This window comes from Siniperca chuatsi, linkage group LG8 (genome assembly GCF_020085105.1).
Source record: "Siniperca chuatsi isolate FFG_IHB_CAS linkage group LG8, ASM2008510v1, whole genome shotgun sequence".
Taxonomy (NCBI): domain Eukaryota; kingdom Metazoa; phylum Chordata; class Actinopteri; order Centrarchiformes; family Sinipercidae; genus Siniperca; species Siniperca chuatsi.
The window spans coordinates 13,914,444-13,942,036 of record NC_058049.1 but is presented as its reverse complement, the minus strand read 5'-3'; the positions used below and the strand labels follow the sequence as shown (position 1 = coordinate 13,942,036).

Genomic DNA, 27,593 nt, shown 5'->3' with positions numbered 1-27,593 from the left:
ATCGTGCAAGGTTTAAATGACAAGCCCTCGCTTCTGCCCAACCTGCCTCCAGCAAACCCACAGGGGAGGCATCAGCTGTCAACACAGTCCAGTTAACAGGATATAGTAAATAGATTCAGATTGTGTGTTCATGGTTGTTGTTTTTTTTGCAGAGTTAAGAGAAAATAATCCACATTTTAGGTACTGGATACTCCTATCTAGAGTAAAAATGAGGCAATCAATAGTGAGAAATAAAAGCAGAGATGCTGTTTCAAGCAGTAGTTTGACATTTTAGGGACATATGCCTATTCGCTTTCTTGCTGAGTGTTAGATGAGAAGATCAACAGCAGTCCCATATCTGTATGGTAAATATGTATCTGGATTCAGCAGCCAGTTAGCATAGCTTAGCATAATGACTGGAAACAGGGGGAAACAGCTAGTCTGGTTCTGTCCAAAAGTAACTAAATCTGATCTTTATATGACTTCAGACAGGCTAATTTAGTTTATTATCAGCATCAAATGTTTTGGAGGATTATAACTAAAGTGAAATGAGTCTCAAAAGAGCAATAACAAGTCAAGTTCACAGTAATATAGGGAAGGAGAGGGGAAACACTGAAACAGAGGAGCTGACAGTCACAATACATTGATGCATGCATCCAGATGCACAGAAAGAGAGATTGCAATGATGAAATAGAAGAAAAGGATGATTATAATGATGATGATAGTCATACCATTCCTAGAAAATCTCATCTTCTGCGTGAATCAGTTGCCTCTTCACGGCATCCTCGTCTTAGAAGGGAGAAATGGGTTTGAGGAGCATGTACCAGCTCAACCAGAAAGCCCTGCATATCCAGTGTTTGTGAAGAGCACATGAATTTTCCACAAGCGCAAATGTGCTGCGGCCCATGTGTCGTAAGTGAGATTATCTGGTGTGTCACTTTGCCACGAGTGATATGGTAAAACACCGCCAAGGACTCTCAAAGCTGTGGGGCCGTGATGAAAACTTTCCAACTGTCATGTCAGTTAGTCATTGCGTTTTCACAGGCAAAGTGTGCACAGCTCTGAATCTCCGTCTTAAGGGAATAAAATGCCAACTGGTCTCCAACAGTCATTTCCCATGGCTTTCAACAACTTAATGTTTTCCTTAAAGATAAAATCTAATGAGAGACAGCAAACATAATGTGTAGGTGACAAACCAGAGAGTGCCAAGCTAGATGTTAACCCAAGGTGACACCAAATGTTCACAGTCTGTGAAAAACAGCTTTGGTATATTTACAGCTTTAATGTATTTGGTTCTGATTTCCCAATATGTGACAATGTCTCAAGTATTGTTTGTGGCATCATTGTCAACTAAGGGAGGTTGATAGTGAACTTGTGTTTAATTGTAAAAACCCACTGAGCATACAAATCAATACTATACCTCAATCAGGTTACATTTTTTAACATTTGCCACAGATTTGTATCAGCTTCGTAACTAAACATTTGTCACCTCCACATAAATGTGACTTCTTTGACGTCTCCACAACTCTTTCTCTGCTTAAAGGCTTAAGGGGAGGTTTAGTGAGAACAACACCTTAGTTTCAGCAAATAATTCTTTTTGGATGAACTAATCAGGCACCACTGATGGCTGTGCTTATCTCACTTCTGTGGTAACTTTTTGCACAAGGATTATAGTATTTAATCAGAAGCACGTCCTGATTGTAGTTATTAAAGTAAAAGATGTCTATATGAGATTCATGCAGTCAATGTAGAATTGCAAAGCTGATTTGAAATTGCCTCTGAAATCTCTGGCTCCAGTGAGCGAAAACCAACATGAGGTAGATTTATGCTTGTGCACGCATCCGCATTATTTATGAATACAAAACATACAAAACCTTCATACTTCGTCTTGGGATTTTCTGCACTCTCTCCACCCAGCTAACTGATCAGGTTGCCTGTTTTTTCTCTTGGCAAACATCTTCTGCAGAAGCCACTTGTTTTCTGTGTGTCAGCTGCAGTTCTCATTATGCTGTTATATTTGTGAGGGTTTGCACGGCACGTCTCTGTGACCTCCTGTGGGGGCTGGCTTTGTAGCTCTGCACTTCCACTGAAATATAATCTTTTTTTTCACTTTTTGTCTAATCACACAGTTCATCTAGATTGATGTCACAGTCAAATAAAATGGATTCTTCTTCTCCACTTAATTCCACACAATATTTTGCTCGTTGGTAATATTTGTATTACTGTTTACTAAGGAGCATGCTCTGTTTTGTCCGTCACACATCTCATTTGATTTTAGTTTGATTTTAGTACCATGTTTGCGCAGTTCAACATTAAAAATAGTAACAGTAAAAATTGACTAAACTAAATTAAAGTATGAAGTCATTCTTTAACGTCCACTCTTCTGGTGACAAAATTGGTAGAAATTCATTGCAGTACTTTGTTGAAAAGATGTTGGTATTTTGCTTAACATTTTTCATTGTAGCAATGAGTCAGCGGGTTTTAGAAACACGGATACAAGCAACGGCCTCTGGGTTCCCATCAGTCAGAATGACTCAGATCCAACACACTGCTCTCTCTGTTATTGCATTTAAAAAAATAAGGCAAAATGAATAACCGTGTCTTAAGAATATACCAACAAGCCGGCAGCTAGATCATTTTATTACAGCCGCTGAAATGTGACTGTGCGCTGCCTGTCTGTGTGTGTGGCTTTCTCTTGCTGTGAGGCAGTCTTTCTTTCTTTCTTTCTTTTTCTGTCTCGTTGTCTCTTTCTGTACCTCGTCTGGTTTTTCATGCAGGAGCTAAGCAGGCATTTTGGCCAAATTAATTTGCGAATATAAAATCCATTTGCAACAGAAACCAATCAGGAAAAGAAGAGGACAGTGAAGCCTGCAGCTGACACTTAGAGCTGGTGCTGCGGGAGGTGAACGTAGAGGACAAGTGGTTAGTAACAAGCCATGGAAATCCTGCCTAACGAGATGAGCCGTGTCCTTACTGTCACACATGGCATCTATTCCAACTCCGAATACTGTATTTCCAAAATACCTACAGTACATGGCTTATGCATTTATTTATTTGATAGGGACTGTGAACATTAATAAAAAATATTTAAAATTTGCAGCAAGACTGCTGAGGAAATATCAGAATCATCTAGGTTATATGAGATTGTCAAAAGCATAACAATGTTCCGTTGTATACTATAATTGTTGTAGAACCAATTTGCCTGACATTGCAAAACTAACAAGCCAGCTTTTTGTAGATAATGTTGTGGGAGCTGAACTATTTCCACTGTGCAAATGGTGCCAAGACAAAATGAGAAAGAAAGACAGCAAGAAAGAAAAGAAAAGAAAATCTGCTCGAATATTCGCTCCTCCAGTTTCCCGGAGAGGTCAGAGGTAAAGATCAGCTACAGGACCGTGTCTTCGGAGGCAGCAGGAATTCACTGCGTAGCTGAAGGGCACTTCAGTGGAGATGCTCATTGACCCAAGAGATTTAACCTGGATTGTCTGGTTGGAAGGCAGCCTCCCTGCTGATTAGGCCACTCTGCTGCCAATCAAAGCCTACATTTTAAGATGTTTTCACTACAGAGAAAGTGATGTGACTTGAAGCCTAGCTTAGCACAATGGAACCAGTGGGGCTGCAGGCATCTGCTGCCTCCATTTCTTCTTCTTCTTGTGTTTTGTTCACATCTGTCATATTGTCCAGACATTATCAGGAGTACCAAGGTGTGGCCTTTGAATATTGATACAGATATGGGTATTATCTGCTCAACTCAGGCCTGCTACATTGTACCTCTACTGCAAATATCTTGATTTGATTCAACATTGTCATTGTTTGGACAGTTATCTGTGGGTAAAGTGTACCAAGCAACAAATAAGACCCAGGCATGCAAGGTGCATCCTGAGCAGTTGTTTGTGACTGTGTTTATTTTACTTGTATCTTGCAATCTAGGCTCGAATCCTGAGGACAGGAATATTCCTTATCTAGCCCACAGCGAGTAGCACCAACCTAATGATATCATCTGCTATGGATAAGGCTGGACATGGATGACAAGGATTTGTTATGAGCTACACAGCGTACAACTCAAATGAAACTATTTTAAACTCATACCTGCTTATAATATATTGTGGGCTCTGGTGTCTGCAGGATGGAAATAATTCACAAATCAATGAAGAGATGAGGATTGCATGCAGACACTGAGCTCGAATAAGCAACAGCTTCAGACAGATAAGAAAGATATAGAATCTATTGCATCAGTAAGATTTCAATTTAGACTTTGACGTCTTCTCTGTAAATTTCATTTTTATCAAACAAGTCATATTATTACATGTCTGTCAAGCTATTGATAGATGTTGGAAATTCCATTTTGAATGACAATCTATAAATATACATTATCTAAAATACCACAGCACATTTTTGGCATTAACACATACAGTAGGTCTAATTCATCATTTAATTTGAGTGTTATCTCTTGCTGATCAGCTCTTCTATAGAAAGTACAGTGTACTGCATAGGGCTTTTGAAATTAATACTACATGAATTAAGAGATATTGGTTCAATGACCATGATATGATATGATCATCAACATATTTAAATAGCATAATTTCCTATGTGTGTGTGTACATATATATATATATATATATATATATATATATATATATAGAATCTACAGAATATTTGAGAGCATTTCTGAATCTAATAAACTTTCCCAGTCATTATTTTTATTTGAATGACCATCCAAAACCTGTAATTACAATATTCCTGAGAGCATTTAATGCAGTTTTAAACCACAATAAAACAGCGGTCACAGTCATGTGTTTTTAGCAGCAGAAGGCACTTTTTTCTAATAGATTCTATTGGGTTTGAAGCCTTCTGTGCACTGCATATGTGCTATGGTTGCCATGTGCTACATCCATGCAGTGTGTCAGACAGAAATTATTATGACATGAAAACATCAGTCTTGGAGGACCTTCAGAGGGGCACTTGGAGTTGCTACATCTGTTAGTCAGTTGCTACTGTACTGTGTTTTGGATTGCGTGAACATACACAGCTACTGTTGTTATCAAGTGGTTGACCGCTAATTATGTGGTTTCATAGGAGCAGCAAAATAAGCTTGTTAAAAAGAAAACAGAAGCTTGGACCCTTTTGTCAGATGCTCTTGATTAATAAACCGACTACCAAACAAATAATTTTAGTGCTGTACATTATTGTTAACAGAAGTGACATTTGTAGCACTGATATTTCGTACAGAACTACAAATTCTTTTGATTAAAAGAATTTGTTTTCTCTCTTAATTTCTCAGCGCCAATTTTGTTTATTGGTCTGCCGTTTCTCCATGCTTATTCAGAAGATATGTTCAATTAGCACACAACACAATTAGTGCATCACTGTTGGCTCAAATAATGTGTGAAAAAACAGTTGCTTGATCTCTTAAGCAGAGATATTGATCATATTGATCACAAGCCACTCGTATATGTGTTATTTTTCTCTCCCAGCATTAATCCATGAAACTGAATTGCACTGTTCCAACAAGAATTCACCGTAGGCCGATGAAATGAAACAGAAAGATCCTTTAAGCCCATTCAACCATATCACTGTTTTCTACTAACCCCACTTCATCTCAGCCCAGGCCCCCCTAATCCACAGCAATAAATTCCCATCTCTTCACATTCAAATATCACAGTATCCTCAGCCTGTAATCTGATATAAAATTGTCTAATAAAGGCCTCTAGAAAATTGGGAAATGGCTTTGCTTCATGCAGCATCTATTTCTGTGTTTGCTTTTTTCTTTTTCATTCTTATTCTCTCCATCTTTTTTTCTTGTTTTTAGCAGTCCTGGGTCAGTCTGTCCCTGACCCAAACAAATAATTGGGAAGCTAAAAGCATACATAGTCTCATGAGATATCCAAGAGTCTTCTAAACAAAATCAAATGCCAGCTTGTGTCTGGCCTCCTCACTGCTGTTCTGTAGTCATGACAATTCATTATTCTCTTTCAAACCTACAGAGAAATGTCTTAATTCAAATCCCCTCATGTGGCTAAAAACTTGAATTACTATTGGATTTGTGTCCATTTAAGTTGGCTTTTTCTCATAATAAGCCTTAAGGGAAAAAGCAATTGGGAGTGGTAAAGAGTGGTCGACTATGGCAGTAGACTTGTCTTTCCGTACCCTTCCCTGCTTCCTTCTCCTGCTTTCTCCTAGCAACGTTATTTAAATTTCCCCACAAGACTTATAAATGAAAGTAAGCATCTTCTAGCTGTCTGCTCCCATTTATCGCTGCACCCCCACTGTTTCGAGATCCCTTGAACGTTTCTGCAGTCGCTTATTGCTTGAAGGTCAGTCAGAGTTCAAACATCTGTAGCAGATCTTATTCAGAGCTAACCCCGTGCCTTACATTCACTGTTAAATGGGAAATGTTTGTTGTATATGTATTTTTTTATGTTGAACTGGTAGTAAGGGAACAGTCTTGCCTTGAATGATCCAGCTTGGTGCACAACAGGCAAAACCAAAATGCACAAATGGACTGCTTTCGGTGGTGAGATACAAACAAAAAGTGTTAACATTTAAGCATCCCCATTGGTCTCATTAATTTGGCCCCAGCCAGTGGGTTATGAGACAAGCATGACTCCCCATTTGTTATGGCCCACTACAATTCGTTGGGCCCAAGAGTTCTGCCCTATGGAATATTATCCTCAGACAAAAACCCTGTTTCCCAGAAGGCTTGTGTTACTGACACGTCCAGACTCTGAAAAGCCTGTTGTTAACAACAGCTGTAAAGTGAGCTTGCTCTATTCTATTGCTGTTTCTCAAGTTTAATCTCTCCCTCTTTCTCTTGCTTTCATTTCTGTTTCTCTTACTGTCTCGTCGTTTCTCTTGTGCATGGGGGAGGATCCCAAATTAATTAAAAGAAAAAGACTTTGAAGTTGGATACTTGGCCTGAGGGCATTCTGTTCCATTTTTGTTGTGGCGGCAGTTGAATTTTTGTTGTTACGTTGTCGTAACGACCCAAGGATTCAGCTACTGGACAATGTCATCTAATTAGGCTACCGATGCAGTGCAACATAAAAACCATGTGTAAATTTTTTCCTATAGCCAAGCACTTCTTAATGTTTAGAAGACTGTCTTCTCCTGTCTGATATGTGGAACACTTGTGTCTTCTTCTTTTACTATGTTACCTTTTTTGTGATTACATTCTTGAACTTGAATTTGACCTCAGATAAAGGTCCTTTAATGTTCCTGTAGCACAGTAACAATGAGCTCAGTACGTGCCTCAGGTCGGTGGAGTAACACATTACAGTGTAATTGGATTACTGTTAATTTGTCACAGTCACTGTCACAGTAACTACTGAGATGTCTCAGAAACATGAGTATCTGGATTGTCACCTTATAGACACAAATAACTTTCTTTTTTTTGTGCTTTGTGATGTAATTCTGTGTAATTTCATGGTTTAGCAGTAGTGTGAATTGAACTACAGTTGCAGACTCTGTGAACAGTGATGACTAGAGATTAAACTGTGACAGCAGTCTCAAACTTGAGTCGAATGTGTTTTCAGTAAACCCTTCATCATATGCAGGTCTCCTGTAAGAAAGAGGTATCTTTTTTTTCTCCCACAATCCCTCTCTCCAGTCTCTGTAGCTACTGTAATATAAATAGGGATCTGTCCTTTTTTGTTTCAAAGAGAAATGGGATCATCTGTAAAGGAGTGAGACCCAGGAGCCCCTCAACACGATGAAGTCATATGAGGGGGTGGTGATCTAACCCAAGATGATGGTCTGTCAGCAGCTGCAGTTGTAACTGTGCCGAGACGGACAGAATAAGGACTGAAGTAGCGAGACACAGAGCGAGGGAGGAGACAGAAAGTCAGGCTAGAGGGAGAGGAGACGTACTGTGGAAAAGAGAGAAAGGTAGAGAATGACAGAAAGACAGATAACAAGGGAAAAGAGAGCCACAGAAGAGACAGAAGACTGAATTATAGGGCAGGCCAGACTGGAGCTACTCTGCCAAACTGCCCCTCTCAGCCCGGGACTCGTGCCTATTTCCATCCCATCAACCCCCTCCATCTCTGTCACACTCTCTCTGTTCACTCTCATGATGACATGCCACGTCCATAGCTGAATCAGTGAATGAATATTACCTTATGCTAATAACCCCGCATACCCCTGCAAGCCCCAATGTGTGCCTCAAGCAACTGAACTGCAATTCGTCACTCATTTCTGCTTGGCTTTTATTTCCTCCTCCCTCCATTCTAACATGTCTTCCTCTGCTTTTCCCTCTCTTATTCCACCCGACTTTCACTCCTCTGTTTAGCTCCATCGCTTTTCTCTTGCTTTCTCTGTAATTGTCCTTTTTGTATTTATCTCCTTGAATTCCTACTTTCCATGCCAGTAAACATATCAATGGAACAGTAGATAGAGCCCGAAAACATAGCTCTAAAAGCACTCTTTGTAAGTTTAAACTTAGACTGTTTATAATGTAAGTGCAAGTGGAGATTTACGCATCACAAGCTTAAAATAAGCTGCACACGCAAAGTAGTTCTTAAATAGAGGTTAGTTGTAACTAAATATTTAAACCCAGTAACTGCCATCTGTTGCGTAGTTAACTGAACTGACAAAATTAAAGGTAGCTTGCTAATATGTGACCCCTTTATACTGAAGAGTGAAAAAGGTAATATGTATAATTGTACATTGCTATAGTACAGTCAACATATCCAATTTGAAACAGTATATATACAGTATATATATATATAAAACTTTGTCCTTCACCCTCCGCGGGTGGTCTCATCCTTCGAGCTCGGGTCCTCTACCAGAGGCCTGGGAGCTTGAGGGTTCTGCGCAGTATCTTTGCTGTTCCTAGTACTGCACTCTTCTGGACCGAGATGTCTGGTGTTCTTCCAGGGATCTGCTGTAGCCACTCCTCCAGTTTGGGGGTCACTGCCCCGAGTGCTCCGAATATATATATATGTATATATATATATGTATATGTATATATATGTATATATATATATATATATATATATATATATATGTATATATATATGTATATATATGTATATATATATGTATATATATATGTATATATGTATATATATGTATATATATATGTATATATATGTATATATATATGTATATATATATATATATATGTATATATATGTATATATATATACACATTTACAAAGGATTGGCAGTTTAGCTAAATATTTAGTTTGGCCCCATAAAAACTTTATTTTTGGAAGTTATGTTACAGCTCATGATGCTACAGTGACTTCCTGTTTACATAGTTTGATTGCTTTTGATTGGATGGCACTGCAGATATTTCCTAGCAACCGATTTACACATTACTAGCTATACTACTAGTCTTACTAGTTAAGACATTAAGTTTTAATGGTGTAACCATCACTTCAGTAAATCACGGTAGTTACAACTAAGGAGGGACTTTACACACAAACTTAGTGCTGGATTTACGAATAGCTGGTGCGACCCAATATTGATGTCTTTTCAAGTCCCAAACATTTGCAATAGCGGCTCTGATAATGATTTAAACGGAATATGCCATCATATCATATTATAAAATTGTTATCCTGGTTTGGGTTGACATTTAATTTTGCCACCTCCCGCATGTCACCATCCACCCAGCACTTGCTGACACCTTTTCCCACCCATCGCATTCTTGTCTTCCTCCATTCCTCCCCTTATCCATGTTTTTCTCTCCTCCCTCTATTTCTGAATGGCTGTAGCCGTCTTTGATGTCTGTTGTGTGTTTTAATGAGTTTGTTGTTGACTGCTCCTCTGCTTCCCCCTCTCTCTTTGCCACTCGCCCTGCTGCTGGGCTGAAGCCACAGGAGTACCAACACAAGTCAAGCAGAACCCTGTCTACACACACACACACACTTTGTGTGCTCACTTATAGAGGAGATACACACTTGTACACACACAAAGGTTCAGTGGATTTTTCACCTACAAATACAAGTATTAGCAGATGTCATCTGCATACACAGAGACATACGCTTGTTTCTGACAACATGCATGCTCAAATGTGTCATAACTGTATGTATGCGGATACACCTGCTGAGTTACACACATAAAGACGGGTAAAAACACACACACACGCATGTATGTAGAGGACAGAGGAGTTTGTTTCACTGAATTCCCATGGGAGACAGCTGTGTTCTGACGTATTAATCATCTTCGTCTCCAGTTTGTTAATTAATGACCCATCTGTCCCCTCACACTGATGTTCCACTTCAAACTCCCTCATACAAAAACACACTCACACGGGGCTGCGACACAACAACCAAACACTTGTTCCAGTGATGTAACTCCAGCAGCAGTTTCAGGGAAACAAATATTAACAGACACTGTGAGCCACACTGTCTCATCTGCATTCAAGACTATAAGAAGAGTGTTTGTGGCAACTTTATCAGGAAGGAGTTCTCCTCTTCAGTTACTGTGCGCTTAGGTGGCAGACGTTGTGCAATCAGGCTTGCCTGTGTGTGTGTTTATGTGTGCACTTATGTGGGTGTATGTGTGTGTGTTTGTAGGCTTATCAGGTGAGCCCGGGCAGAGTGTCAGATGCGGTAATGGAGGCTTCAAAGACAAGCGCTGCGGTGAGTTCCCTGGCTGCCTTTTACCAACCCCCACCCCTCCTCCCCCTCCTCCCCTATCCCTGCTGCTTGGAGAGGCAGACAGGCACACAGGTAGACACCTGGATGGATAAGGAAGGGATGCAGGGAGGGAGATAAGCAGGCAGATAAATAATTAAGTGGGTGCAAAATCAAACAGACAACAGGCAGACAGAGTAAATCAGGCTGGAGGTATTGGAAAGCAGGGAGGCTGCCGGACAGATGGGAGAGACAGACAGAGGTACAGTCAGACAGTCAGAGTCGTGACCAGGTGTCCAGCCCACCTCTCTTTCACTTGCATGAGTAGAGCTACTTCAAACACCCGCCGCTTGTCTGCTGCTTTGTTCTGCTGTTGTCTTTGCAGCTGTGGTTGTTGTTGTTGTTGTTTTGATGCCCATCATCGTTGCCGCCATTGTTGATTTGCTTCCTTTGAACGGCAGTTCTATTTATGGCTCGCTGTTTGCTTGTTTCCATTTTCATCTTTTGTACTGTATATGTGTTTGAGTGAGTCTATTTATGTGTGTTTGTGTGTGTGCATGTGTGTGTGCGTGTGTGTCTTTTGTTTTGCATTTGACAAACAGTCACAGTTAAGGGATAGTAATTGAGTGTTTGATCATTAAAATTGCCAGTGGAGGTTGATTGGTTTAATTTTTCAGGGGTAATATGGCTGTTTGCTTTAGTAAAGTATGACTAGTAAAGTATGACAAGGTCAGGCAGTTAAATCATATACAGACAATATGTTAGCAAATAAAACTGCCATATTGCATTATGGGACTGAATTTTTAATTAGTTTTCTTACTGTAAGCAATAAAGAGTATATTTTGTTTCCAATGCTGATTTGAAGGTATAGTCCATACAGATTTTTGAGTCTTTCAACACAGAAAACCTTTGAAAAAATGTGTTGGGCTTTGGTTTAAACAAATAGTCAGTGAGACTTTCACTTTCCTTTTTGATTATCGCTGAATTCATACAGTATGTGACATTGTACAAAAAGTGCCATTCTGTATTTCGACTTGCTTTCATGTCATAAAAATATATATTAGCCAATTTTTAGCACGTTGTTTCATGTGATAGAAAGTCTCCATCCTGTATTATTTTTACCAGGACTATAGCAACCTGTTCTGTCTCACAGGCCTTCATAGCATTTGGACCAATTTACTGAACAATTTGTAATGATTGGTTGCCAAACAACAGCAGTTATACATTTGTAAAACTTTTTTGCATGGATTTCATATATTATAAAGCAACCCTCAGGGAAAGGAAGAATGAACAGAGTAGAGCATCAATATGGAACAACAGAAGGCAGCATACAGTGTTGTAATATTTCCTGTTGATGTCACAGAAAGCATATCTTAATAATGACCATTTATTTAGTATCACACATACAGTATATCATTTGTGTGTTGTATCTGATCCAAAAATGTGTAAAGTAATAACATGGCTTTAGTTCTTACCATTAGTGATCTGTCGGTTCATTTTAATGTAATTTGATTATCAATGCAGTACCAGAATAGCACGAAGATTAGGGTACAACCTTACAGTGCAGGTCTTTAACACTTACAATCCGTCTGCTTCTTTTCAGTATAACTGTAAAAATGTATGAATATGAACGTATGAACCAGTACTTAGCGGGTATTAGGTTGATGGCAGGGCACTGATCACAGACCTCGCCAAAAATGTTATACTAAAGACATCATGTAACATCACATATGTCAGAAACTGTTCCGCTATTTCCAGATTCATGTAATTGAGAATGATTTGAAAAAAACGCAATTGCAAGAAACTATAATAAATCAAGCAGGTTTTGGCCAGTGTCTGGCTGGCTGAACGTTTAAAATTTTAAATACAAAATAACGTTGTGGTGTTACTGCATCCATTACCTAACCTGTCCCATCAATGAACACTCTGACAGCTATATATGCTAATGTGTGTCTCTTTGTCCCTGCTACTTCCTCCCTCCCAACAGCAAACCCTAGAGAACAACCTGACCAATCTGGTGAAGAGGAACAGTGAACTGGAGAACCAAATGGCCAAGCTCATCCAGATCTGTCAACAGGTTGAGGTACACAACATGTTTCTATGTCTTTGTGTGTTTAGTTGTTTTGGTGAGTCTCAAGTGATGTCATGCTTAACTGTAAATAAAAGTTATAAAATTATCCATAGGAAAGTTGTCTTGTTTGTTGCCAATCATCATGGTATTCAGAGGTCAGGGTCAGCTACAGGACGGCAGCCATGGAGCTGCATAGATTCTTAGTAAATTTGCACGAGACTAGAGCCCCATGTTGTTGGTTGACATAACTTAGCTCCCCTGCCACACCACTAAAGCTATGGATTTTAGTTAAAGCCGGTGCAGTCCCTCATCCAGCACTATTAATGTGTCAAGCTTTAAAAACAATCTCATAAGTAGCCAGGGTTTCACTTTTTGGTTCCAGGCCTATGAATAACTCACAACAGAGGTTTCAATGGTTAGGTTAAGGCCTTAGCCTGCATGAATTCTCTCTCTCTCTCTCTCTCTGTTATTGATTGTATACAGCTTACTGCCTTTGCTACTGGCGACTGCTCTGATTCCAGGCTCCTTACACTTTGTCTCTCACTCTGGAAACACATCTGATTGAAGAAGTAGAGTGGTAGAAACTGGACCTTGATCCCTTTCTTTCCTGCTTTCCTCACTCCTCCTAGATTATGGTTATGCCTGTGCAAGCAATACAATCAGCGATCCATTCTTTCAGTTCTACTCACTAGCTATATCAAATATTGATTAGTCTCAACATTGAAAGTGAAATTCAGTTCCAGATCGTGTGTTCATAAAAGGTCAGCATTGCAGCACTGTTTTCAGACAATTTATATTGAAGAATTATTACTTGGAAGACAAAAACCAAAAGAAACTATACCAAAGAAACAGAACATTAATACTTAAATGTATCCTTAAATTTCTTTTATCTTTAATCTATTTTTCTAAAACATCTCTTTACAATCACTGAGGTGTATTTGTGCAGAATGATCTTGTTGTCTGTCATTCGGTCCAGTGACTGATGCAATGCATGGCCTTGAAAATTAAAACACCAGATACCAGTCAGGGTCCCAGTAACCTCTTGAACTTTGCCGATAGTAGCTCTCCAAACAATCTGACTCAAACCATGACTCAAGAACAAAGGATGAGCTGGAGTAGCTCTCAGCAACCATCCACTCTCAAACTGTTCAAAGGGGCAGTTATGTAATTCAGACAACTTCAAACATTGGAATGACCACTTTACTGTGGGCAAAGCTACTACCAAAAGCTCTTGTACAATATTCCCTACTTTCAAGGTGCTAGCAGCTTAATGTAATGTTTTTACTGTGTCATAAGTTTGGATTTTGTGCCCCTTCAAGGTCATTGTCACAACTGTACCTTGTAATACAGTGAGGTTTGATCCTCGTGCATTTCACTGGGTTGAATATTATTTTTAGGATGAATTACTGTTGCAACCCTCAACAGTTTTATTCCCACCGGTATCACCCATACAAGAAATGTATGCTCCCAAGTCAAAACAGATAAGATTATCTGTCAAATGGCATATATCTTCAAAGTGGAAACTTTATTTGACAAGCCAGTAATTTTGACAACCTTGGAGGAGTGTTTGCACTCTGGTGTCCTAGCATGAACCCATACCTGTCTGCAGATTATTATACCTCAGCCACTGTTGACCTCTTCCATTTGGGCTCATGCTGTGATTTAATGGAGGCGCTGTGTGAATCCAGCCAGAGAGTACTAATGCTTAGCCATCAAGTGTTGTCTGCGCTGCATCACTAACATAAGCACAAACACACACACAAGCGCATACTTTCTGTCTTAATGCACTCACTCTTAATAAACATCATCATTTCTCTGTGAGATTTGACACTAATGGCCACAGAGGACAAATGCACTTTGGTGCCGCCATCACACTGTGCGCAGGTCATTTCTTATTAGCTGGGCCTGACTCCATTTTTTCTGAGTCACTCTGAGGTCCATAAAACACAACTCTTGCAGCCGCTCACCCAATCACAATTAAATGATCACAGCTTGATTAATTAAGTACAGACAAATTGTTCGTCAAAAGCACACGGAGAGAAAAAAAAGTCTGTCTTCTTTAGTCTTTCTCTGTCTGCATACCGATGTTGTGCCACCGCAAACAACAACAGCAGAATCTCATCACTTATTCATCAAAAGGAAATGAGGAGTGATAGCATGGGGGGGTGCATGCTTCATTGACTCTTAAGTAAATAAGTGTAATGTTTTCAGGTGAGTTCACATTAATGTGCAGTGGCTCTTTATGTTTGGCAAGAGAAGAGGAGAGGGGAAATGAGTACAAATGAGGAGAAGAAGATGAAGACAGAAAGAAAGAAATGTTGGGAAAGTAGGAGGTGGGCAGCAAAGGAAAGAGGAAAAGGAAAGGGGAAGATGAAAGAGGAGGGTTGAGAGGGCAAGCAGAAGAAGAGGAAAAGAGGACTTGAGTGTTAGCGTGACAACCAATGATCTTTTGACCGAAACAGATACAGGCACTGTTCGGAAGAAAACACTCAGCAATAATGCAATACAACACAGACAGGGAATAAAAAAGAGAGATTTGGTGGAGTGAGAGAAGTTTGTGCAAAGTAAAAAATCTCTGAAGGGCTTTGAGCATGACCTGGATTCCTCTACTCTGTGTTCGCATCATATTGTATTGGTGCCAAAGATATGATCAAACACATTGTGAATCAGCTTCCAGTGTGTCAGCACACATAGCAGCAATGCAGCCCTGTTCTCCTCGGGTTCTCTTTGGGGAGTTATCTTCTCTTCAGTCTTCAGAAAAGATGCATTGACTTGATGATGTGTAGGATGTTTCTTTCTTGAGATGCCTCTCTCCTTATCACAATATTTGGTGTAGGATTGTTAAATCTGTTGCTGTGCTTAATGACTTTCAGAATAATGTGCAGCATTCTTGAAAACATTGAATGAATGACATGATTCTTGAGCATTTTCAATTACTGTTGTTGAGCTAACACACATCACTGCCAGGTAGCTGGCTGGATGTTAAACAGCAGAGAAAAGACACTCAGTGAGTCTGTTTGGCAAAGAGCATTTCCCTAAAAATTTCCCTTTGATATTCAATAGCTGTTGATACAATGGCATCTGAAACTAAATGTAGAGCCAAACTAAAGGTTGAGATGACACTCACAGTCAGTTGCATATTACCTGCATATTGTTTGTCTCAATTGCAAAATATGTTTTAAGTTGTTTTAATATGCCAAACCTTTGCTACCTCCTGCACATCACTGTAGGCAAATATTCCTTTTCTTTCTTCCCACTCTCACAACAGTCAGCAAGCCTTTATTCATGTGCATGTGTTGCCTCATTGCTTATATTTTCAAAAATATGTTACCACTTTATAAGGCAAAAACCCTGCTATGTTTTGTAAAGTTTGATAATATGTCCCAATTTCATGCCAACCACCATTTTGTAGCAGCCTAAGTTTTTCCCCTCTTGTTCAAATGGACATCTCAAAGGATGCACACAGATTTTTTTTGTTGTCATTGTACAAGTTTTGAGAAGAGTTTCATTTAATTCCCAGGGAGCCTCCTCTTTCATACTTACATAATACCTCCTTAAAGACTTGTGCACATGAGACTTGGAACTTTGTCAGTGTTATGAAGTTCTTGATTTTGCGTTTAACAACTCTCTCCTCTGAATTCATCTTGCAACTTGACAGTTGATCAGATTTTCTGTCTTTCTGTTTCGCTCTGTCCCACTTTATCTCACTCTTACTCTCTATGTTTGTGCTTACTCAGGTGGTGGTTCAGCTAACCCTCCTGAAACAGAGATTGTGATGTGATAAGGCGTGTTCTCAGGCAGCTTTTTAATGAGGGCACTCCCTAATGAGGCGTAGGTTGCCTAGCTCACATACTGTATCTCACGGCAGGGAACGCATCATCCAGACACAGCTAATGTGCAGTAAACATTGTTTGAGGAAGCAGTCAAAGCAGCCAGTCTTTCCAACCCCTTGAATCATGTTGCCAGCTGAGATGAAACTGAATTAGCTCACTGTTAAGGTTACAAGCGTGTGTATTACGACAATGGAAAAAGGAAAGAATCACATCAGACAGAAGCCTAGTGGGTTTTAATACTCAGACATGTATGTCTACTGATTAAACAATGAGCTGTAAGTCATTAGCCAAGACCTGTCTAGGTTTATGTACACTGAAGCTGATCCCACTGTGCACAGAATATGAATCAGCTCTGTGGAGATGGCTGTAATGCTGCCTAATCCTTTGTATCAGGTCTCATCTCGCCTCTCTTTACCTTTCTACTGGAGCATCCGTGAGATCGAACAGTCCGCTGGTGTTGTTTATCTTTGCCATATTTCTAAAGCCATGGTTCCACTTTCAGCCGAAGAGGGCATTAATGCAGTGGGATATGGCATATAATGAAATAAAATTCTTGCCCTCATGCATTCACTGTTTTCATTTGCAAATCTATTCATTTCTCAGTTTTTGTGTAAACGTTTTATGTCAATGTTCCTGTCGAGTCCATGCTTTTGTATTTACAACAATTTAGCAAAAGGACAGATGATATGTCTACAGCCATGCTAGTGGCTCTCTGAGGCTGTGCTTAGGCACAGCGGTGCTTTAAGCCAAATGCTAACATCAGCATGCTAACATGCTCAAATTTAGCAGGTATACTTTTCACCATCTTAGTTTAGTATTTAAGCATACTGACGTTTGATAATTAGCAATAAATACAAAGTAAAACTGAGGCTGATAGGAATATCATTAGTTTTGCAGGTATTTGATCATAAACCAAAGTTTTGGACAAATGTTTGGACCTGATGATGGCACTAGATGAAAAGTCAGAGGATCACCAAAGTCTTTAGATCACATTGTCTAGAAACTATGATTGTACAACATTTTGTGTCAATTTACCTAGTAGATGTTGAGATCTTTTACAGAATAAGTGAAAACCTAATGGTGGAGCTAGAGGAAAAGTCAGGGGATTACCAAAGTCATTAAGATTCATCCTCTGGGCACCATGAATGTCTGTACAAAATTTCATTGCAATCCATCTAATAGTTGTTGAGATATTTCAGTCAGGACCAAGGTGGAGGACCAACCGATGACAGACCGACATTGCCATCCCTAGAGCCATGCTGCTAGTGTTTCTTAAAAGTAGACTGAAACTGAATTAATTTGCCCCTTCAACAGGTCTGTCTAGGTTTATCTACAAACACAAAAGCGCAAACTTACATTTTTTGATGTTTAATGTCATATCTAGTATTACATGGCTTTGTTGAATACTCTATTCTGATTATGGCATTCTACTTTCTGTTATTTCTGAAGAGCAGGCTGCTGCTATGAATAACAGACCGTTGCTATGGACGCAGTTCTGATCATAGACTCTGGAGTCCAATCATGTCAATCTGCAGAAAGCAGTCCTGTGGCAAAAAAAAACATTTTAAAATCATTTTTACATCAATATTTCGTGTCAAATTATTGATTTCTTTACTAAGTATCTGTGTAATAAGTGGGAAAATATAGATTATACATATACAGGGATCCTGCATCACCCTGTTGGGGTTAATTTCGCAATAATGACTGGCTCGCTGTACATTATCCCTTACTGCTTACTGATATTATCCATGATGTTTAATCAGTGATTAATTTTCTGTAAGTAAATCTGGTTAGCATATAAAAGGACTAACAAACAAACACTTTGTTGGCCTAAAAAGCCAGTCTTCAAATTCATTGCCAGTGAAGAATTCCCAATTATCACCTTTTTTCACATAATATATAATATATAGACATAATATCCGTGATAGATGTCTCACAGTTGCATTTTCTTTTACTCTATTGCATCCATAAAGCAATTCTTCCCCATTTTAGAGCTAGGTGCCACTCGGGTGTCATAAATCTCTGGTAAATATCCCAGAATCTGTGGACAGCATCAGAGATAATGCTGTCAGACTGAATCCTTGCATCTGTTTGAGAAGATCAAGTCTGAGGGAAGGGGGGAGGGGGTTGAAGTGGTCTGTGGTCAAACAGACAGAGGTATAAAAGAAAGAAGAGGGAAAAAAAGCGGGATAGGAGGCAGGAGAGGCTGATGGGAGTGGAATGAGCACAGAATTGATTCAAGATGTAAGGGGTTTAGTGTTGGCAAGAGGTTAACAGCTGTTCTGAACCTGGACCAGTCTTCACTAAGTTTGAATGGGAGCCACTTTGGCAAGAGTAGGTAATTTTGGGAGCCATACATTGTTCAGCTGTCTGTGCTTATTGTCTGCAATTGGAGCCCCAGATGTCCACATGCTGACGTTGGTGGGTGTGCTGTAGAGCAGGGAAATATGTTTGCAAAATTGATATACTGCAATGTGGAAAATGTATGCAAAATCACATCTAAATAAATACTGTTCAGTGCATTCAAATGTGTAATAATGTGTTTTCACATTATCAGTGTAACAGTATTTTTTTAAAATACTAAATGATCATGTCATCATGACACACTTTTTTTGAATTATCTCCCAGTCCCAGTTGTTGCGGGTCTCTACTTTCAACTATCTAATAAAGAGGCATAAAGTGCACCAAAATAATTTTGACTAACTTTGGTTATAAATGACTGGTCTGATTTGTACAAATGCAAAATGTTGACATGTCACAAAATTTGGGGGCACTTTTAAAGACGTGATACCTCACACAACAGGGGTCTGATTTTGTTGAAACTCAGAAACATCATCATACTTTTAACTAAATGGATGTCGCATCTTGTGTGAACTAGTCTGACTGGCTCATAGACATTGTCAGGCTTTCACATTGTGTTTTTCTTGCGCTTACGTAGAACTTTAGGCAACCATTAACCTTTTAAAGTTGTGTGGGTTTGAACAATGCTCGTTAACGCAATACGAGTTTGTAAAGATTCACAGTTAAAGAAAATAAATTGGGATTTGTTATGTCGAGGTGGGCGGGTCATTTATCAGCATTTGCCAGCGTTTGTGATGTTATTATGGTGTCGCAGCTGTGACAGTTCTTGTGACAAATGCACACAGCATTATCAAGGCTGAATGAGCATTGCAACATCATTAAAACTCACACACACAATTCAGTTAATTTATCTGGAGTCAACATATTTTCTCAAAATCACAACATAGTGAGAGATTACAATATCAGGGCTTCCTCATTTTGACTTGAGCTCGCCTCGGTGTGATTGACAACATCTGAATGACTGCTTAGCCACACACATCAGTCACTTCATTATTTGCTGAAACAGTACTGAGTTGTTGGTGAATGGTGACTGTCAGTGATTTGAAGCCAGAAAAAAAATGCAGCTGCATAACTCATTTTATTTCATTTTGACTTGTAAGTAATACAGTACTCATTTCCACAGTATAAAAATATGGGTGAATAGATTTAATCTTGACATAATTTGGGAGCTGAACTCAACCTAATGATGTATGGGAGCATATCTGCTCAATGTAACGCTCCTATAAGAGAACCAGAGGTGGAAGATGTGGTGAAGTTATTCTTCCTGATTTAGGTTTGTAATGTTTTAATAATTCTGCTGTCAGTTCGCACTCTGTGGTCTACATTTTGATCATAATGGTCTAGATAGGCTTTAATACTATTCAGTTGCTAATTATGTCTGCGTTTCATCTTCTTGCCTAATAGAGTGTAATTATGACTGCTGATGCCAACATGTGGCTGTGATGTGATGTGGTGCACTTAAATGTCAGCTGCATTTCCTCAAGATCAATGTGCAGCTGAGTGAGAATAGGTATGTAGCAACAGGATGAATGAATAATACATATTATAGAATGATGACAGATCTTGTTGGCTCAATTTGTGTACAATTTTCCCAATATGAAATGATAATCCCAATTAGTTTGCGAAATATTGTAATCATAAATATTATCAACTGTTACTCTTGAGGAATTTCGAAATAAGATGCCTTTTATTAAACTTTCTGACATCTTAAATTAGCATGTTTGTAGCTTTTTTTTCCTTCTGTCCATCTCAGACAATGTTTTCACTGATTTTCACAACCTTTTTGACAGCAGGAACAGCTGGAAAGTCTTTGATGCTAAAAGTGTTTTCAATCTTGCTGTGATTGTTCTTCACATATTCCAACAATAGACCTATACTTTAATGTGGAGATGGTAAGTGATTCCAGTGCACCTGCAGAAGAGCCTGATGAATAGGGAGATGCACAGTAGGTGACAGTGTTTGTGTAGCAGGGAGTGGATAATAATGTCAGGAGCTGGCAGACAAGGAGGAGGAGGAGGTGGTTTTGAGTGATGTAAAAGAGGATGATGAAGATGAAGATTGTTTCCGTACCTCTAAGCTGCCAAGTAGAAGTTGTAATTCACAGTGATCCTGGGCGGCTGCATTTATCCTGCTTAATTGCTAACCTGCAGTCATAAGATGGCTCTTTGCAGAATTAATTGTGTGTGTGTGTGTGTGTGTGTGTGTGTGTGTGTGTGTGTGTGTGTGTGTGTGTGTGTGTCAATGTGAATAATGAGGCTTAAGTGGATCGGCGTGTTGTAATGAGCTTTGTGGAGTGATGAGTGGAACTTGGTTGTTGGGGTAAGTAATTTGATGGTTTGCAGCATGACAGAAAGTCACAACCCTGTAAAGTTTAGGGATCTCGAACTCATCAAAAGGAGATGATCTCTCTGTATAGTTTCATACTGTATGAGTATGAGAATACACTTGACTGTAATCTTTTAAAGATAATAAATGACCTTCTTTCTATTGCTAAAAAAGTATAGAGACAAAATCCACAGGTGGTAAAACTATTCAAATACCCAAAGCAGTGACAATCAAGGAGATACTGTAACTACTGAAGAGTGGCAATAAAACTGAAATCAGCTATCTTATTCGTAAGTTTACAGAAAACTTTTTTCACTTCATTTTGACTAGTTCACTCTTTCTTCATTCTCACAAATGAACATACAGGTGTGTGTCTGTGTACTTAAAGAATTCCTCTAGAATGTATTGTCACAATGCTGGTGTGATCTTTGATTTTACTGTAATCTTTGCAAACAATAAACACTAAACAATATTACCAGGTCATGGCAGCGAATGGGTCTTTCCTCACAATGCATTATTTGGTGTATTACTGTACAGTATGAGGGTTGCCAGCTCAGCTTTCCAACTCTGGCGACAGTCAGTGCACTGCAGAAAACACTCACCAGTGCTTTTGTGACAACAAACACTTTAGCATCTAGTGAAGCAGTTAAAGCCCTAAAGGCCATACTTGAAGGTGAGCCTCTATTTGATGTGTTAGTGGAATTCCTCCTCTCCAGTGTGGCTTTTCTGGATTGTTCTGACGCTGCCAGTTTGAATGAAAGCTTCCCACAGTCATCGCGCTGGGGTGTTTTCTTTCTGACTATATTCTGGAGTAAATTTGGAATTTCTCTGATGGTCTTAATTGGCAAACAAAACAGTGGTGACTCCTGTCATCACTGTGGAGGAGTTGCACTCACAGTACAACTCTATGTGAGAACTATCTTAGATGGTACATGAGAACTTTTTACATTCTTACAGAATAATGTACAAACAGTTTGTGTATGGAAAATACTGATAAAGTACAACTCTTGGAGCAGACAAAGCCAATCATAACACCCAGTGAAGTTTTTGTGTGTTTGTGATTGGTGATGTGGTTTCTAAACGTTTGCGTTTGCAGACCTTTGGATTAAATTTGCTGGTGAAACAGCAATCACAGCCAACCCAGTGGTAAACCATCAGTCTGTGAAAGAATCCTCATTGTGATGTCAGATGTCCCTCCCTTTGGAGCAGTACACATGAACTTTTTTCATTTTAACCCCTGCCATAGCTGTTTTTGAAGCTTTTGGTGTAATTAAAATTGAAAAAGTATATATTATATAATTATATTTTACAACTTGCAAACCCGTTGGTAGTGGTTCAGCGTTCCAATTCAGCAAACACCCTTAGTGTCTGAGTAACACCCTCCCACCCACACAAGTTTTGAAGTTGGCTGTTCATTTAGTGTTGGCCTGAGATGGTGAACTGATGATGAGTTGCCTTGGCAACTTTGGTCCTAAATTAATCACATAATCTATTAAATTTGGCATGGCGCAAGCAAATTTGGTCGTTGAATTAATGAGTGTCTACACATGCCCTTTTAATGAAGATTTGAATATTCAAACAACCCCCAACCTATTTCTTGTTCATAGTGAGTGAAATAAACATGTTTTTGAAAAAGGTAGAACTCTATGAATTTCATGCAGCATTTTCTCAGCATATTATGTTTTTTTCTGTGTAATAAGATATTAATGTTAAGTACAAGAACAAGCAAGGTTTAAATCCAGCAGCAATGTACCCATTGTTATGAGCTGTGGTAGACTTTCCCTCCAGCAAATAACAGAACATTTTAGAGAATGAAAAATGAAAATCCATTTTTTGTTCTTTTCTTACCTCCTACAATGGCCACTAAATGGGTGACTGTGGATCTGTCAGTGTATCTAATGCATGCATTCCAAGTTTTCCCCTGGATCAATGTATGCCTTGTAATTTAAAATGATTTATGGTCTTTCCAGCGACATAATTAAAGAGTTGGAAATCACTTATCTCAGTTCATCACAAGTTAATTCTAATCTGTGTGCACATCTTGTTGGAGGCGGCTTTTCATTGTGTGCAGAATGCATAATGAAATGGAAAAACAAATGACGTGGTCTGTATCTAAGTGATGATATGAATCGCCATGGCTGCCATTCCAGAAATCTTGCAAAGCTCCCTCCCTCCCCCCTTGTGTGTGTGTAAGAAAGCCGATTTTGGCTTGATTGGCAATCCATGTAGTGGGATCTCATGTTCACATGTCTACCTGCTTCTCTCTCCAGGTGAACACAGCCATGCATGAAGCCAAGCTGGTGGAGGAGTGTGATGAGCTAGTGGAGATCATCCGCCAGAGGAAACAGGTCATTGCTGTGAAGATCAAAGAGTCCAAGGTAAAGTATTCCCAGGACACCTTTTATACTTTTTCGATTCGATTGAATTTATGAAGATGGGTGGTTTCAGCAAGTTGAGGCTACATTGACTGATTTTTGGCCATTTAGGGGCTTATAGATAAAACAAAGAAAACAAGCTAACGGACAAACAGTCTTGACATTATATTGCCTTAAAAAGTTGTTATAGTTAGCAAGTTAGCAAGGGGTTAACTAGTGTTAACAACTAGTTGCCCGTTACACATCCAGCAGACATGGAGCAACATTATCACCCGTTGGATTTACGTGTCTGGTCACCTTATGAATGTAAACAAAGTAATTTACTGACCTTTTAGCTCTGGTTTTGTCTCCACCAACTCCCGAGAAAAATACGTAGGTCATTACCTTGCTAGATGTTTGCCTTTCTTCACCAGCAAACTTTGTCTGTCTGTCGTTTGGTGGTGGTGTCATTGCAAGCAACCCAGTGGACATTACACATAATCATTTGATTCAGTGTTCATGAAAATAATATTGATTAATGCAGTTTTAGGTTTATAACAGATAAATGTGGAGTTTAATGAATTCACATTACATTGTTACATTCATAGTACATCAATTCAAACAGTTAGGTCTCACTGCCATTTCAAGCAGACAAATTGCCAAATACTTAAGAAACTCAGCTCTGGGTCACTGGTAGAGAAACAGTGGTTTACTACAAGAGAATGACTATGAGAGCAGCAGTGCTGTGGACAGAATATATCCATCCAGGTCTCTGTGTTGGGTTTTTTAAGGCTGCCTCTGTAGTTGCCCGCTTGTTTCCCCAAACACACATGACATGGATGCTTTAGGAGACATGGAAAAGACAAGTGAGGAAAAAGAGAGAGCGCAGCAAAGGCCTCTCCCAAATGTAGGCAGCCAACCTGAATATGTGTGGAAAGAATCAGATGGCAGCAACAACTGTTGTGAACTTCTTGCTGCTGTTTCAAAGAGAGTCCAGGACTTACTGTACAGGCATCTATCTGTGTGTGTGAGTGTGTGTGAGTGTGTGTGAGTGTGGGTGAGTGTGTGTGTGTGTGTGTGTGTGTGTGTGTGTGTGTGTGTGTGTGCGTGTGCGTGCGTGTGCGTGTGTGTGTGTGTGGACACATGCCCATGTGCATATGGGTGGTTTTCTCCCCATGAGCACCTAGGGTTTCAGGACAGAGGCAAACTCTAAATCTCACCCTCCCAGAGGTGAAGTTTTAAGTGCGTGTGGAAGATCCTTTGAGGCAGCAAAAGAGCTTTGTCGAGAGATGAAAGATTTCCAAAAACTGAACACAAGGACTGAAGTAGGTGTGTGTATGTGTCTGAGAGAGAACAAGTGTGTCAGAGTGTGTCCGCAGTGATTGCAGACAAAGAGCAAGGCTTGTTCTCCTGAGAGTCTGGGTCTGTAAAAGGCTTTGTAGCAGAGGGAGTAGAATGCAGACGGAGGTAAGAGGGAAGAACACATAAAACACCAGAGGTGCGCTTGATTGATGTCACACTGCAGGTGATGTGTTAATATTTGAGGATGTTTAAGAGTAAAGAAAGATGAATTAAATGCATCTTGAGTAAATCAAATAATCACAGGTGTGTTAAAATGGATGAGAGGAGAGGAGGCCACAACCACTAGAGGTCAGGTAAACGTAGGTTGTTTTAGGCATTTCAACAAACTACTAAGGCCATCGTTTTTTCAGTGTTGGAAAGGAAAATGCTCAGAGGTGACTCTGCAACAGAGTAACAGGATTAGGCAGGCGTGATTATGGTGAACAGAGCTGTGCAAGGTGCTCCCATTCTCTCTCTCTCTCACCTCCTCCTAACAAGCTCTGCAGTCATGCCTAATCTCTCCCTGCCCAAACAAAACACACACTATTCCCATGTTCTGGTGTGTGCCTGGAGTGTCTTCATCATGTGACTCTGCTTGTCTTCCATCCTTCTCTGCCTCTATTTGTCATTCTGAAAACTATTTTAACTCTTTTAGAGCTTTAACAACTCAAATCTGTTTGGGGTTTTAAAAAATATCACTTGATTTATAAAAACATTATATATATATATATATATATATATATATATATATATATATATATATATATATATATATATATAAACAGCTATTATGTCATTTTTACCCTCAGTTTACATGGTTAATCTGTTTATATTTACCTGACAACGACTTCATGTGGCTATGCTAATTATGACTGCTGTCTCTCAGAAGGAATGGCAGAAGTAGCTTGGTAATGTTACAGCGCCAAAACCTCAGTGGAGGTCGGGGTAGATGGTTGGGTGTTCAAAGCACATTCAGTTTCCTGCTTATAGTCGAAGTTGGTTTCTATTAACCATAACCACAATCTTTTCCCAAAATTACTTAAAGGAATTGTTTGACATTATGTGAAATACACTTTATATCTCGTTATTTAATCTGCACAGACACCGAAGTGTAAAAACCTCAATTTGCCGTTTTGCATGGGGTTATGTGCTGGACTATTTCTTGTTTGGCCATAAGTGTCATTTTTACACTTTGTTTATTGTACAAATTAAACTAACAAGATATAACATGTTATTAGTGACTCTCCTGTTATACAGACATGAGAGTGATATCAGTCGTCTCATCTAGCTCTTGGCAAGAAAGCGAATAAGCATATTTCCAAAAATGTCGAACTATTTCTTTGAGTAAGTATTTGTGTCTAAATCTAACCAAGTTAGCCAGCTGGCTTAGTTAGCTACTGCTTATCTGCCAGACGTTAGCTACCTACGAAGACAGCTAGTTTTCAAGCTGATAAAATACAGATTGCCTAACAAACTGAATTTCATAAAGGTTATTAAAGCTGTTAAAAACACTAAGAGTGGCCGTAGTGTTCCATTTTGGTATTGTTGTTCACACAACATTTTCTGACGCTCACATTCCTGTGCTATCCTAGGATTATGAGATAAGAATGAGTCACACTTACCACACACTTTAACACTATTTCAGGTTTAGCAGCAAACTTGAGAGCGCACATAGCAGGGATGTTAAGAGAGGGCAAATTGAGTGAAAGAGGTCATTATTGTGCACTTATGTGGATAATAGGAAACACGCAAATAAAGCACACAACAGATTTTTGTTTGATCAAATTCAGCAGCTCCTTGCGCAATAATAATTACATTCTACAAATTATAATTCATGCGCTTGTAAAAAATCTTTTTCTGTGCTAACAATGTCCCATCACACACTCATCACAAATTATATACAAAAATAATTCCATAATTTTGTCATTTAGTAGTACATTAGGTCCAGTCCACAGTCTCAATTTACAACCTTAAAACCAAATATATAAAGAGACTAATACAGCTTCACCTGAAACTTTCAGCCTTGTTTCATGACCTCTTAGAACACTGAGGAACAAACTATAATATTGATGGGCTGGTATTACTATATATAAGCTATGATTAAATAGACTTTTATATTACAGCTTTAGATGAGGCAGTCTTTACACAAGGTGAGACGCTCACACACACACACACAAACCCTGCCATATTGTCCATTATTCTGAGGGAGAGGGAGTAATCATCTCTAAAATTGTTGTTTGCGGCATATGTTGCCAAATAATAACCCATTCATTAAACCCGTCTCACTTCTCTTCTCTGTGCATTCAACAACCTGCTCAAATGTGGTTTATAGTGACAACAGATTATGGTGGACTGGTGGAAGAGCAGCTAAGATGTCAATTGAAAGCTCCATTAAGTTGCCAGCATAGAGAGGCTTCTAAGCAGGAGCAGCTTTCCCAGCAGTATAAAGCGAGTGCACATTAGATACTGTTTTGATTCTATGAGAGCTTTTGATGACAAGCTCTTAACCGATTGCCACCCAGTGTGTTATTTTATGAATTCTTATTTGCATAATTCAAGCCCTGCAAGCAAAAATGTGTTGCTGAAAATATAAATGACTAATCCTTTAAGGGACCTCATAATTGTTGATGTTGTTCAGCTCTTTTTAGTTTTATTTGGCATTTAAAGATTCAAGTTGTTAGCTGTTACTGAAAGTATGATGTTTTCAGACAATGAAGCAACTTTACTGTTTGCCATTTAAAAGTTCACA

The 27,593-nt window shown here is 39.2% G+C and overlaps 1 protein-coding gene across 5 annotated transcripts in view; it reads left to right on the top strand.

Annotated features, from left to right (window-relative positions):
• Window positions 1-27,593, top strand: part of mid2 (midline 2) — a 140,971-nt gene that overhangs the window by 81,439 nt on the left and 31,939 nt on the right. For 4 of the 5 annotated variants that reach the window (XM_044205238.1, XM_044205239.1, XM_044205235.1 and 1 more), the window contains 3 exons: window positions 10,500-10,565; window positions 12,547-12,642; window positions 23,420-23,527. In XM_044205238.1, the coding sequence (XP_044061173.1) occupies window positions 10,500-10,565; window positions 12,547-12,642; window positions 23,420-23,527 (270 nt within the window). The remainder of the gene's footprint in view (window positions 1-10,499; window positions 10,566-12,546; window positions 12,643-23,419; window positions 23,528-27,593) is intronic. The other variant, XM_044205236.1, reaches the window with a different exon arrangement.